Source organism: Triticum urartu, chromosome 4A (genome assembly GCF_056163025.1).
Source record: "Triticum urartu cultivar PI428250 chromosome 4A, HENAU_Tu73, whole genome shotgun sequence".
Classification (NCBI taxonomy): domain Eukaryota; kingdom Viridiplantae; phylum Streptophyta; class Magnoliopsida; order Poales; family Poaceae; genus Triticum; species Triticum urartu.
This window is the reverse complement of record NC_141876.1, coordinates 461,057,571-461,071,931: the sequence shown is the minus strand read 5'-3', so window position 1 is coordinate 461,071,931 and position 14,361 is coordinate 461,057,571. Positions and strand designations below refer to the sequence as shown.

The window sequence follows — 14,361 nt, the reverse complement described above, 5'->3', positions numbered from 1 at the left end:
AGCCATAGTCCATTGTGGTGAAGCTTCGTGGTGTTTTTGGGAGCCTCCGATTGAGTTGTGGAGTTTGCTCCAACCTTGTTTGTAAAGGTCCGGTCGCCGCCTCCAAGGGCACCAATAGTGGAATCACGGCATCTCGCATTATGTGAGGGCGTGAGGAGAATGCGGTGGCCCTAGTGGCTTCTTGGGGAGCATTGTGCCTCCACACCGCTCTAACGGAGATGTACTTCCCTTCAAAAGGAAGGAACTTCGGTAACACATCCTCGTCTTCACCGGGTCCACTCTTGGTTATCTCTTACCTTTACTTGTGCAAGCTTATTAGTGTTACTTCTCTTGCTTGCTTGTATGTTCGTTGTTGTTGCATCATATAGGTTGCTCACCTAGTTGCACATCTAGACAACCTACTTTGATGCAAAGTTTAATTTGGTAAAGAAAAGCTAAAAATTGTTAGTTGCCTATTCCCCCCCCCTCTAGTCAACCATATCGATCCTTTCACTTCGTGAACTAGTGGCTGCACCCACTCCCTCCCACAACAAGGGCTAGGCGAGGGGGTGCCGTGCTAGGGCAACGTCCATGGCTGATGCAGTCATGCAAGCCAGGACGAAAGAAGCCAAACGACTGTGCCACGAGCCGGCCAATCATTGTTGTCGCGACCCCTGTGTGTCCTTCCGCCGCTGGAAGGACGGGACGATTCCGATGGCGGCGGCGATGAATCAGACCACGATGAAGGTCCCACCGACAAGGGCATGGAGTCTTCTCAGTGAAATCTATGTATCTGGATTTAATTAACACCGGGCCATTATATTGTCGAGGTCATTGCACTTTTGGAAGATTAAAGTTCCACTTCGGATTAAAATCTTTATGTGGTTCGTTCACAAAGGAGCTATTCTCACCAAAGATAATCTGACAAAGAGGAACTAGGTTGGTAATACTAGATGCTGCTTTTGTGATCAAAATGAATTGATTAAACACCTCTTTCTTAAGTGTCCTCTTACGAGCATAAACACGTTATTTGGGGCGTGACTCAATGGAGTGGACAGTCACATAACCAAACATATTCAGATAGGGATATGTGCCTTATTTTGGGCTATCTAGAATACTAGAAATAATTTGATTTTTAATGGAACAAAATTCACTAATTGTTTGCAGGTTATCTACAAAGCTACACCCTGGATCCATATGTGGTCGTTACTAACTCATGCTCACTTTATGAAGCTTTTGGCTATTGGGTGCAACCGTTGAGAGATGGTAGCATGGGTTATCTTCAGCCGATTTGGATGGCAAACTAATACTCCCTTTTTTTTTGTTTACTCCGCATATAAGAGTTGACTGAAGTCAAACTTTGTAAAGTTTGACCAAATATATAGAAAAGAATATAAATATTTATCATAAAAATCTATATGACGTCGAAGTACATTCAACAATGAATCTAATGGTATTGATTTGTTATTGTATATGTTAATATTTTTGTCTATAAACTTTGCCAAAGTTTGCAAAGCTTGACTTTAACCAAAGCTAATATGCAGAGTAAATAAAAACGGAGGGAGTAATAGGCTAGGTGTGTAGGCATCATAGTCTATTCTTTATCGTTGAATGTGGCACTTTTCCCTTTGTGTTTCATTTTAAGCTCGGACTATGAGCTTTTCTGGACCTTGAGACTTTGTTACGTTTTTATTTAATAATATGGTTGCATGCATCGATTGATGCAGATGCCGGGGGTTACCCCTTTTCAAAAAAAAGCAGGCGCACGAGGTTACTGTCCGGTACCTCGCTTAATTAGTTGTTTACAGGTTTTTCCAAATTTTAGTTGAACTTATTCGGTTTAATTGTAATATGCCGAACTTTGTCCATCAAATTCGTCTGATTTATTCAATATGCGCTGGCTGTTATGACGTGTAAGAATGACTGGCTTCCCTCTTCGTCTCCAGCGGGCAGACAATGACTGAGATTTGCAGTCCCGTTGGAGATGCTCTAACATTCGTAGTAAATACGTAAAAATGAAGAGAACAGTGTACCGAAGACACCGTATTCTCCATATTCTGCAGAGGGACAAAATTCTTGGGCCACCGGGGACGAGTTGACCTTGCAGAACGAGACATGGTTGCAGGCGCGCAGCTGCTACGGCTTCTTTCCTCTGCCAGAACGGTCTCGAGCGGACACACGTAAAGCCTGCCCCTCCCGTCTCTACCAAGCGCCCTTGCGGACACACTTCTCCATCGGTGGCCCTATGCATCGGTATACTCAAAAGTCGCGCAAAAAAGTAAGCACTCTCTCTGCACGGGGGGTAAAATCTTGTGATTTTACGCCGTCGTCCAGTTGCCATCGCCTTTGTTTCAGCACAGGCCGTGGGAAACAGTGAAAGGTGGCGACGTGCATACCCATGCATGCATGCAAACACCACACGCTACGCTCGCAACCAGGGTCGGGCCGTGCCGTCTTATCTCTATCACAAAACATATAAAAGTTGCCAATGATACATACAGCCGCTACTGTTTTTCCACCGAGCCGAGCTCATCTCATATGTATCCTCATCACGTGGACGTGGCGCCCTAAGCAAAGGCCTTTTGAATTTCTCTCTCTGTCCGAGTGCCTGGAGAAAACAGCGGGAGGAGAGCCCGCCAAGTTGCCGACGTGAAAGAGGCTTTCCCGGGCTCGCCTCCAAAGCAAAACATTTCTTTCTAGCCTTGCCTTTGGCGATTCTTGTTCTACCACGTGCTCCTGGCTGCAACGTACATCGGCCTAGGTTGTAGGATAGGATAGGCTGGAGGGTGGGAGAGATAACCATGGACTCTAATTTCTTTTTTTAGTTGATTGCCCAAGAGACCGGACGTGTCGAGCCTTGCTTGGCATCATCGTGGTGCACTAGACAGCACCCTAACACTCACTCGCACGCCTACGTTTGAAAACCGAGCCGAGAGGTGTACCTGGTAGTACAAAATAATTAGATGGGAAATGCAACGGAGCGGAGCCGGGGAGGAAGACACCACCAAACCGTTGGTGTCGTCGCATCGCATCGCATCAGGCAGAGGTCAAAGCAAGAATGAAGACCAGCCGCTGGTAGGAGTGGTACTGCCTGCCTGCCTGCTGCTGGTACCAACCAGATTTCCCTGCCTGCCGGTAAGGTAAGACCAAAACTGGCGGTGGAGTCGTGTCATGTGCGCGCCCCCACCCTCACCCCAGCGACACAGCAGGAGGAGAGGCTCGCGACGCGAGTGTGGGTGGTTGCGCACCTTCACTCACCTCGCGCGCCCCCTTTTGGCCTTTAATGATGCCGACCTTGGCTCCCTCCCCTCCGCTCTCGCCGGCCTATCGAATCCCGGGCTTTTCCCTCCTCCGATCGCCCGCGCGCCCCGCCCATCATGCCGTCAATCAGCCCACCCGGCCGCATCATCCGCGCCGAGATACTCCAACGCATCGACCCATTTTTTTCTTAAGGAAATCCGGAGGATTTGTTTTGGCGTCACAACAGATCAGCAGCACATATCGTAGTACAGCTCGTGTTGCCGGTGTTGGCAGGCAGTGACTGGCTACCGCGCTGTGCCGGGTTCAGGGGTGGATGGCACCCTCCTTAATCACCACTAAATGAGCGACCGGCACTTGACCAGAAAAACAATTCTGTGCGGTCGGAGAAGCCCGCGCCATAATTTGGCTCACCAAACCGGCTGGCCGCCGTCTTTGTCTCGTTTTGGTGTTTTTTGTTTCTGATTCTGATGAAACAAATACTCCTTCGGTCTCAAAATAACTGTTTCGACTTTGTACAACTTGCACCCGCGAAGAAACAGAAAAAGAAAAAGATATAATTGACGCCGATAATGCGACACATAGAATGAAAGAGACACTTCACATTATTATCATATATATTACGATCAGCCATTTTTCATGCACACGTACTACAGTACTACACAGGTCTGACGGGAAGGAATTGGGCTAGAGGAGGAGGAGGACTAGGAGGGGGCACGGAAGGAGCAGAGGGCGGCGTCGCTGACGCTCTTCCTGGCGAGGAGCACGCGCTGCTGCTGCGACCGCTTGCAGTAGGCGATGGCGCCCTGGATCAGCCCCTCCGACTCCGACCGGCAGCTGCTGCTCCTCTTCAGGGCCGGGGCGCTCCCGCACGAGTTCCTCCGCACCGACGACGCCGCCGTCGTCGGTCGCCACTTGATCACGCCGGAGAAGGACTTGCGTTGCCGGACGTGCTCCTCCTCCTCCATCAGCTTCTCCCGCTCAATGCTGCTCCTCAGCGTCGTCGGGGCTGCGCTGCCGCTCACGTAGCTCTTGTTGATTTGCCCAAACGCCGACTTGCCGCTGACGCCGACGCCCTTGTCCCTGTCATGCGCGGCCCTGCTCCCGGACCCGGACCGAGCGCCGCGGCACCGCTCGTCGGAGCACCAGGTCCTGGCGAACAGGGACCGGAGGAAGGCCCGCGACGCCTGCAGCCTCGCCTGCATGGCCTTGCCGGGCTTCCTGCGCCGGCCCGCGTGCGGTGGAGCATGCGAGGAGTGCTGCAATGGCGCGACCGTGGCGGTGCCCCTTCTGCCGCAGCCGCCTGTGGCGCCGGCGTCCGCGTCAAGCAGCCTGCCCCCCGGCCTCGGCGCCACCTTGTCCTTGCGCTGCCTGGCCCGCCAGGCCGGCTCGTCCGGGCAGGGCGCCGCCGGTTTGCTCCGGCACACCCGGAACTCGTACTCCCCGCAGGAGCTGAGATCCAGGTCGATGTACTCCTCCTCCGCAAACGAGTGCGCGCCAGCAGCACTGCTCGCTCTCGCTCTCACCATCGCGGCGCCGCCGTGCGCTCTGGGGCACATTGGGGGGTGAATTCAACAAGCTGGTCGAGCAATGGCTTGGCCTGCTCCGACGGTCGCAAGGAGGGGGGAGATGGGGGAGTGAGTTAATAGAGGAGGGGGGAGAAGGGGGGCAGTGTCAGGGGTTTGAACAAAAATTATGGGCAAGGCGATGGCAGGGGCAGTGGCAGTGGCAGGGCAGGGAGGAATCCAAGAAAACAGAATGGGGTTGGGGGTGGTGGCCCCTTCCCTTGTCTTGGAGGCTGATTGATTCCAGGGATTGTCTTGTGCAGTTGTGCTCACTCCCTCCCTCCTAGTAGATCAGATGACCTTCGTTCCTAGTTGTTGAAGGTGTAGTACACTTGCTGGTACTCCTGTGCAGTATCATGTAGAGTACAATTCACGCTTCACACAGAGCAAACAGTAACTAGTTGTATCTTGTATGTATGTACTCCTGCCTGTGTATTATTGCATGAATAAAGTAACTAGAAGTGGTAGGGTAGAGAGATTTGAGCAGGTTCTGGATCAAAGTATGCATGAATAAAGCTACCAGCGCCTTGGCCCTTGCCGCAAACGGTGTCAGGAGCTCAACTCAGGATGAAGCCCCAGTAAACTGAGGAGACGAATTATTACCTATGAGTACTATTTACTCTTTGAAGAAAAAGAGCACGTATGGATCAGTAACAACACAAAAGTGAGTCGAGAGAGGTTGACAAAGCAAAAGCAGCGCCTTTGCGCAGGCAGCCAAAGGGCGGAGAGCTTCTTTTCTTCTTTCCATTATCCTCGGCATCTTTGGTCTTTCCGCTGTCAACTAAAGCTGGTGAAAAGAACAAAGCCTTGAAAGGAGGAGGAAGACGCAGACGGGTAAAAGAGCAGGAGGTTGACTTTTCACTGGAGATGTACCACGTACGAGTACGTACTACAAGTATGGTCAATTTCACTGGAGATGTGGACGCATCAAACATCGTAAACGGCTCCTCTCCCAACATATGTGCAGTGCAGTGCAGATGGCAACGCGACCTTCACAGGATGCATCCAACAAGTCTTCGAGGAGAGAATGAAGCGGATCATAATGTACACCACAACTAGGTGCTACACATCACATACATACCCCGATCTTCAGTGCTAATGATTGTACACCAACTATTCGAGCCTTTGCTAGAAGCCAGACCGCAGCTCGCCTTCAAGATCATCAAACTCCCACCCGCCGATGTCGTCGGCCCCGTATTCCCTGTAATCTTGGTCGAACTTCCCCGGCTCCGAGTCCGACTCCGACGGTAGCCGCGTCCTGAGCTGGGCGGCGATTGGGGACTCGGTTCTTGAATGGGTTGGCGTGCCGCCGCCGCCGCCCTTGGAGGAGGGCGATCGGGTTCGTCTCGATCCCTCTTCTTTTTCGTTGATCTCGATCTGCAGTACTGGCCGTGGAACCGACTCGAATTCGACCCGCAGCCTGTCGATGCTGGCAAACAGATTTTTCACCTCAGGGTCATCTAGCCTGCATACATGTTTGGCACTGCTTTTTTTTAGTGTGGTCGCGGAGTGAAGTTGAAGACATGTTTCGAGAGCCGGGCTTTTTTCGATTCCGAGAAGAAAGGTCATTATCTTGATTCTTGATGAACAGCAATTACCTGGTTTTACGCTCTGGATTTGAGAATGTCAATGCTCTGATATTATCAGCTAAACTGAATGCGGTTACCACCTGAAACAAAAGCACAAGGGAATGAAATTTTTATAAACGTAAAGACACTGTTCTGGATGTCAGCTGTAAGTTACTAGAGATCTTGTTGTCCTCTGTTAGAATCTTCTGTCTCAGGAAGCAGGGTAAAGAATGGTCACCTTTTTCTCAGTTTCCAAATATTCTTCCTCGAGGTATTTACGTGGGTTCGATTGCTTTGACAGACCTCCATCATCCGTTGATACTGATCTGTCCACGCAACTAATAGCATAAGCAAAACAGGTCCCTTCACCCTTGCACAACAAAACTAGATTAACGAATGACAACTATACCTGTCACTGAAAATTTTCAAGTTGTCAACAAAGGTCTTTATACAATCTACAGAGGTATTCAGCTCGTCCTATAGAGAACCAAAAGAAACAACCAGTTGAGACACAATATGAAATGGAAAAAAGTAGTAGCAAAAGGCCCTTTTCCATTGCATATCACTTCTTTTCAAAGTAAAAGTCAAGATACCACGCATGCGGAAACATGATGCTTAATCAAATTCACAAAGCAGACTCCACATCTATCCAGTTCATCACTGCAATCAGCAAATATTCAAAACAACAAACTTATGTCAATAAATGTTTGTATGCAGAAATCATCAATTGGAATTTTCAGTGAAAGAGCCGACATACTTGGCCTGTTTTTCCTTTATTTCTTCATATAAGGACTGCAACTTCCATGTATCTTCTAAAAAGTTGATCCAAGCTCGGACAGTGCTTGCTTCTACTTTGGAGGAAGCAACAGATCTTGATAGTTCATCTTCCTAAAGTAAGCGTATAGCAGAAACACTGGGCAAGTGAAAAGCCTTACTTCCCTAAAGCATTTTCTAGTCTAGAAACTAACAAAGACAAAGTTTCCAAACCTTTGCTTTCAAGTGTAGCACTATCTGATTGCTGGCTTCATCAAATTGATCTTTCTCCTCTCTAGTTTTTTTAAGCTTCACGACAGTCACATTCAGTTTCGTATTTACCTGTAATCTGAGTTTCAGAATCACTCTTAAAAATAAGCTTCTCATGGAATCAGAGCCTAAGCCTCTACAGAACAGTAAGAGTGAACCTAATAAGCAAAGAAGAAAAACTGTGGAGCCTTCATTCAGCCTAGAATTTGAACATTAAACTTCTAAATAAGGTAAACGAGAGCTAAAATACATATGATTATTGTGTAATTATTAATATTTATTGAATATAAGTAGCATAATACAACTAAAACATCAAGCATTTTTTCATGCAAAGCTGCATGTTATGGTGGGCTTTTTCCCATGCATGGTTGTCTGTTGAGGTGGCATAGCTGCATGTTGAGATAAATATGTTAGTGGGAATCACCTACTTAGTTATATAAGAGTAATAGGACCCTAGATGTATTATTTATACTTAACGTATTGTATAAGGAGCACAATCATTAGATAGATCCACCAATTATGTTGCTCATTATTATGTCTGAGATGCCAGAAAATAATTACATTTGTGGGATACTACTAAGATAGCAAGTCATAATTCAAAGCTGCAATCTAATTGTAGCTCATTTTAAGCCCTAAAAATCTCCTCGTGATATATAAAAGATCTGTACAGTATAAAGGTACAATTAACTTTATCTCTAATGTATCATCATAGAATAACTAGAATAGTTTAATGTGATCCATTTTGAGTTGATGCAGCTTCTGGTGCAATAGGTCAACATGAATAGACAATTCCAGACCCAACAGACTCTGCCAGGTGAATTACATATTCGTTTACCTCTCCAAAATGAAACAAAAATTACTGAATTCCAAACTTAAGAAAGATATTACCAGAATTTTTTGTTCCGCAAATTACTGAAATGGATCGAAAGAACTGGATTGCCACTATTATTTTATTAAAGTGGAAAAGGAAAGGGCGGTCATACTTTGCTTAGTTCTACCTCAAGTTGACCCCTTCGCTTCTGGAGTCCAGAGATCTCACCTTCTAATTCCTTTTACAACAATACAAAAAAATAAATCAGACAAGGCCATCCATATGACCAGAACAAGACTATTGAAGACAAATATTAGAGCTTGTGAGGTGTCCTTCTTTGTTTATCCTTAGCAAGAGCAGTTTGATGTATATTAATGATGAAGTTAAAATATTACTTTTGGTACTTTGGAGGAAATCCGAGAACTTTGTTCATCAGGATGCACAATAAATTCCTTCTTGGCTCGTTTAAACAGTCCATTGTACACGAAAGTACCATAATAGTTTAAGTGATGACTAACGAAGTTACCTTTTCAGTTATACTAACTTCATTTGTTTTCGTAATTTTGAAGCTAAGAGATTCTTCCCTCTGCAGCCTGCATTGTGAAACATAGGGCGACAAATTTTCACCATAAAGCAGACAGGCTCATTTCAAAGAAGTAAAATGAAGTAACATAACTGTGTCTTTAACATGAAGAAAAATATTGTAATAAATGAAGAATGTAAAAATGCACCTTGATTACTACAGCAATGTTACTAGATTTTTCCAAATAACTTCTCAGTGGACCCGCATTCTGAATTTATCTTCTAGTGTTTGACATATCTTTTCAAGTAATAGCAATTATGGCTTACAGATTAGTCAAATATACTTTCACTGCATTCGCATTCTGCCAAATGAATATGTGCTAAGTTGCTGAAAATAAATAAATATAAAACACAGATAATGCTCAAGACCAAAACCTATTTTCCATTATACGCTTTTCTGCTTTGGCGGACGAATTTGCAAGGGATTCTGACAAAACCTTCAGCTTATCGACCTGCAATGTTTTGTGGAATGAATATTGAGACACTAACCATGTGCCATTCAAAAAGGAGCACAAGGAGAGATGTTTTGACTTTTGACAAATAAAAAAAGCTCAAATATTCTACTGTGTTCAATCTGAATTCCAGATTTATGAAAGTGAAGAAAAAAAGAAAGGAAAAAACAAAAACAGGAAGGCAAATTAATTTAAGTATCATACCTTCTGAAAATGAGTCTCCAGTGAGTCGCCAGGGTGTATTGATTTCTTCTTTAATACAAGGTCTTCCATTCTGGAGCATAGACGAACCTCATCAACTGCAGTTTTGTAGTCCTATGAAGAGTATCAGAATTTAGAAACGAATCACTGAATCTAGCCCTTAATTTATAGTATATAATTGAGGAATGGAAATAGTATAAGACAACCTGTACTTAATGGGATGAAAGTATGGAACGAATAACTTCAGTGAGCTGCTGAGGACTTGAGGGCCTAGGATTTCGGAATATATGCACAAAAGACTGTATGCACTTCTTTAAGTAAACATGCACTTAATATGTGATCATACATTGCCTACACCAGAAACTGTGTTCTTACTGAGGAATGGTTAATATTTCATCCAATTGTCAATTATTTCAATTTTCGTATGCCATACTCTCATAAACTGTTTTCAATAGAAGGGGAGCCTTGGCTTGCAGAAATGTAGGGAAAAGCTGCGTACAATAGACCCAAAGTGGTTGGACCCAGCGCAAGCGGGAGCTACATGCACCGGGCTGCCCATACTCTCACAAAGATGGTTTTAGTATAGAAACCAAAGAACAAGCGCACCTGAATTTACCAATGGGCATAATAAAAAAATGTTCGTGTTTGCACAAATATAAGATTTTTCGTCTTTGAACATTCCATTTCATCTAGAATGGTGACAAGTAAAGCAAAATCAAAAAAATAAAAGCATTTTTTATCGCGATGCTATTTGCTCTCCTCAATCTAACAGAAAAAAGTCCACCTTACGAATCAACCACATGAAAAAATTAGGCTATATTTCTCTTGTTTTCACGGGCCAGATGAGTTGAGCACACACACTAAAAAGAATCAGCCAGCACAACTGAAAGGTAGCCATATCAATTGCTTTCTTAAAAGATAATGCTAATATTAGCAACATAAGTACAACGGGAAAGTGCTCAAAATTAAGGCCTACCTCAGGGACCCTCGGAGATGCTTTATTACGGTTCCTGGTTGTGTTAACTCGCACAGCATCAATTGCATTTATCTCTTGTTGCAGCTGCATGATCTCATTATCCAATCTGGAATTAAGAACAAATTAAGATTTGGGAGCACGTAAATAACCATGCAAATGTTGAGACCGAAACAGCCCCTTCCTCAATCTCCCCAAACAAATTAGTTAACCTTGAAATTTCGGAATTTATTTTTAATCCTGAGATAGCACATTGAGCAAACTGAAGCAGTTCATCACGTTTTGCCTGAAAAGAAGATAACAGAGAAGTACATATCATTCAAACATGAGCTCGTAATGCACATATGTTTTTTTCCACGTAAATTACTTATTATATGAACCCATATGTGACACAAACCACTAATTAACAAAGAGATTCTTAGTCAAAACCTGTCTTAAGAAACAAAATTTGCCTTATACTCCCTCCGTTCCAAATTACTTGTCGCAGAAATGGATGTATCTAGAACTAAAATACATCTAGATACATCCATACCCGAGACAAGTAATTCGGAACGGAGGGAGTATTTTGAAATGAAGGTACTATGTCAAATTGCGACTGTAAGGTCTACTATTGTACTAGTTTAATGCCCGAGTCTATGGTCTAATATTTGAGAGGAATAAGACAGGAACGCACCAATACTTCATCACTGTAACACGAAAATAAGTCTGCCAAATCACATATGCTGCTCAGAAGTGTATTGTGCACATCCTCCCCTCCGTTAAGACACATTCTGCAGTGAGCATCCACAGACCACAATAGTATGTGAGTGAAAACTACCAGATTATCCTTCAAGCCCAAAAAAAGGACAGAGTTGAGTAGTATGTATAACAAGTAACTAGTCATCCAACGGTTGAAGAACATGCCCGAAAATTTCCGAGAGTAGTGAAACTTCTTCCTCAGTTGGAACTTCATGAATCTGATCCATAGAAATGAGTTAATTGCCTGAAATTACTGTACTAACCCATGTAAGCTACTACATGGCAGAAGCTGGCACATTGGCGTAATCGAGCTGCGCAAAACCGAACCCACCATGGACGGAACAATGCACTCGAGCGCTTGACTGTAGAGGAAGACATGGAAAAAGGTCATGGGCTCATCCGCTTTCTCGTAATCCACGTACAGATCCTGCAGCGCGCACAGTTTCCTACGCGATCACGCAATGCAGTCCAAAACGTGGGGCAAACTCAAAGCAGACCAGAGATTCTCACCAAGACTGGCGCCGCTTGATTGGGACCGTCGACAGGCATCGACGAGGCGGCGCGCTCCGTCTCCTTGAGATCGACGAGCCACTGACGCAGCAGCTGCACCCTCTCCTCCCCTCTGCAGGAGAGCGCGTCCTCCTCCAGCCTCTTGGCCGTCAGCTTCAAGCTCTTGTAGTAGCGATTCCCCTGCGCCGCAAACACGACAATAAATAATCACGACGACCAGAAGCGGCTGATTCGCGAGCAAGGCGGGGGTATTGGTGTTACGGGGCCGTACGATGCCGTTGATGAGCCTGGCGCCGCCGACGACGGCCTGCCCGGCGTAGCCGAGACCGGTCCGGACGGTGCGGGTGGTGAGGGAGATGCCGCCGCCGCCCGCCTCGACGGCGCGGTGCACCGCATTACGGAGCCACGACATGGGTCCCGGTCGCCTTCCCTCCGCCTCCTCCTCGGGCCGATCGGGGGTGCGGGCGTGCGGCGGAGAGGAAACCCGCCGATGCGTGCGGTCCGGTGCGCCGCGGTGTTTTCCCCCAGCGGCCGACGAATGCGCCCGCCCGTGCCCTCGCCCTCGCGGTTGACTCGAATCGAATTTGGAGGAGACAGCTTGCCGCCGTGCTGCGCATGCCTCTGGTTGTGGTCGACTTTTGACCCGGGCTGCGCTCCAGCCGGACCAGGCGAACGCTTCCCAAAACGAATGGTGTTTTTTTTCTTCTGGAAATGTTAAAGCGCGAACGTCAGTTTTGTGACCTTCTCGCGCAAATGCGTCGCTAGCCGTCCGATGGCAAGCACAGATCCTGAAGCCACATCACGTTCCTTGAATTGTTCGCCCCCTATGCGCACAATGCGAACGACTTTCTTACCCACCGCCCCTCACCCACCGAGGTTCCTGTGGCGTCGCGAATGCAGGGGATGTGGCAATGGGAGGACCTCACCAGAGAACTAGAAGAGAGGCTTTGGTTGGTCTGTTCAGATGCCCACGTCGGCGAAGCAATGAAGGGTGGCACTGCGCGTCCTACTCGCGTGTGGCGAAGCCTCCTCCCCTCGCCCCTGTCGCGAGAGGAGGCACGGGGGAACAGGCTGGGGCTAACGTTGCGCCTCTGCGGGCTAGAGTGATCATTGACCGCCCCATCACGGGCCAACGCATCGGTCGATGCCTCAGCTGTGTGCCCATCCGTGGGAGGGGTTGCGAGGGTCGTCTGGTGCTTCGGCGAGAGAGAGCGAGACAAACGTGGGTGGAGTTGGTGATGGTTGTCGTCACCAGAGCCCGAGGAGGCGATGAGCTGCTGTAGCGGCGCCCACGACCGTGGCGGAAGCGGCTGCCCCTCACCAAGCTCTCCTCCGCCACTCTCACCATCACCCGCACAAGTCGAAGCCCCAGCCCTAGCCTTGCACGAGCCCCAATAGCAGCACCAGCAACATTGACTCCTCCACCGTCCCTTGCATACTCACACCTCCTCCATCTGCGACCCTCTTCGACGAGCACAGTCTCCCTTGCTTGTAAGTAAGAGCTTGCTACGGGTTTCGGGGGTTTTGCTTTCCGTTGCTCAATGTTACCAGGTTGTTTTGCAACATAGCACGGTAAGTTTTCTGGCCTGTTGTTCTCTGCAACATTAGTTTTTTGTTTTGTGTGATGTCAAAACTAGCCTTCCCCATTGCCAACTTCACTGCAAATTTACTGGATAATAGCTTTGTTGGTAATTTAGTCTCGATTAGATCATAATTAATTGGAGGTTAGCATGTGTGATTGCATCATTTGCAAGTTTTCTAGAATGGTCTGTCTTGCCTTGTTCAAATGCAGGTATTATGTTTTAATTAGGCCATGGCAAAAAATATATTCACCATGGCATTTGTACTATAGATACCAATGCAAATTGTATACCATGGCATTTTTATTGCAGATACCATGGCAATTATTGATCATGTGGCAAATTTATCTTTTGTACCTCGGCAAATCCATAAATTTGCCATGTTTTTAGAGAATAAAATCCCTAAATCTTGCCATATGTCGATTCAATTTCCTAAATTCTTCGTCTTTTTTCAAATGAACAAAATCCTTATATTTTCCATGATGTGTACTTTTTAGAGCATGATGGTACGTATTGTATGCACATCATGGTAAATCTTATACACAAATTCCATGTTCTGTTCTCTCAGCGTCATGGCAAATCCCCAGGCCAGTTTTTGCGCAAAACCGACACTATTAAGCATGGATATAGCCTGAAATCTCTAGGCCTTTTTTGCCTAAAATAGTTGCATGGTACTCCTAAGCAACCTTAGCCCTTGATTTTTATGCATGCCAAAAGTTATTCTATAAACACAATATGAACATAAACACTGACAAACATGCAAATATTTATGAGATATCAAAGCGAAAGACCTAAACTTTATCCTTCACAGAATGGGGTACCATAACAGTCTTAACCATCCAATTACATGTTGGTTATAATGTACATACATCATAGATTAAGATGATCCAAATACCAAATATCTAAGTTGTTCGGCTTTAAAAATTCACAACTTTATTGCACTTTTTTATTGGGGTGTGCTCCGTGTTAGTCGGCTGGTTTTTAAGTATTAGTCGGGCCGTGAGCCGCCAGATCTGACGCCATCAAGCGACCAAGCGCCTATGATAATCACAACAAAGACGATGTTGCACAAACCTTTGCATCAGAGGCGACGTTGCAAAAACATCGTCCCCTGCTGAGCA

General features: G+C 46.2%; 2 protein-coding genes across 3 annotated transcripts; both read right to left on the bottom strand.

The window, feature by feature from the left end:
- Nucleotides 1-3,819: 3,819 nt before the first annotated feature.
- On the bottom strand, nt 3,820-5,277 carry LOC125553956 (putative membrane-associated kinase regulator 4). Its single transcript, XM_048717594.2, has one exon. It carries the CDS (start codon nt 4,794-4,796, stop codon nt 3,942-3,944), a length of 855 nt encoding a protein of 284 aa, XP_048573551.2. The 5' UTR covers nt 4,797-5,277; the 3' UTR covers nt 3,820-3,941.
- A 444-nt stretch (nt 5,278-5,721) lies between these two features.
- On the bottom strand, nt 5,722-12,322 carry LOC125552101 (uncharacterized). 2 transcript variants are annotated; one of them, XM_048715579.2, is made up of 18 exons: nt 11,932-12,322; nt 11,661-11,840; nt 11,482-11,577; nt 11,316-11,368; nt 11,086-11,182; nt 10,625-10,698; nt 10,416-10,521; nt 9,443-9,553; nt 9,162-9,238; nt 8,731-8,797; nt 8,392-8,442; nt 7,358-7,465; nt 7,128-7,258; nt 6,964-7,030; nt 6,780-6,847; nt 6,609-6,696; nt 6,401-6,471; nt 5,722-6,267 (listed from the first exon to the last, which is right to left on the bottom strand). In XM_048715579.2, exons 1-18 carry the CDS (start codon nt 12,070-12,072, stop codon nt 5,931-5,933), a joined length of 1,923 nt encoding a protein of 640 aa, XP_048571536.2. In that variant the 5' UTR covers nt 12,073-12,322; the 3' UTR covers nt 5,722-5,930. The 2 variants fall into 2 exon arrangements, with proteins under 2 accessions (XP_048571536.2, XP_048571535.2); XM_048715578.2 differs by having other exon boundaries at nt 8,377-8,442; nt 11,932-12,320.
- Between the last annotated feature and the right edge of the window lie 2,039 nt (nt 12,323-14,361).

Bases quoted from the DNA above. Each gene is read 5' to 3' on its own strand.
- LOC125553956 (XM_048717594.2), bottom strand. From the start codon at position 4,796: ATGTGCCCCAGAGCGCACGGCGGCGCCGCGATGGTGAGAGCGAGAGCG.
- LOC125552101 (XM_048715578.2), bottom strand. From the start codon at position 12,072: ATGTCGTGGCTCCGTAATGCGGTGCACCGCGCCGTCGAGGCGGGCGGC. The intron at 11,578-11,660 runs GTGAGAATCTCT...TGCGCGCTGCAG, and splicing joins ATCAAGCGGCGCCAGTCTTG to GATCTGTACGTGGATTACGA. The intron at 7,466-8,376 runs GTATGACCGCCC...CTCAGATTACAG, and splicing joins TTGAGGTAGAACTAAGCAAA to GTAAATACGAAACTGAATGT.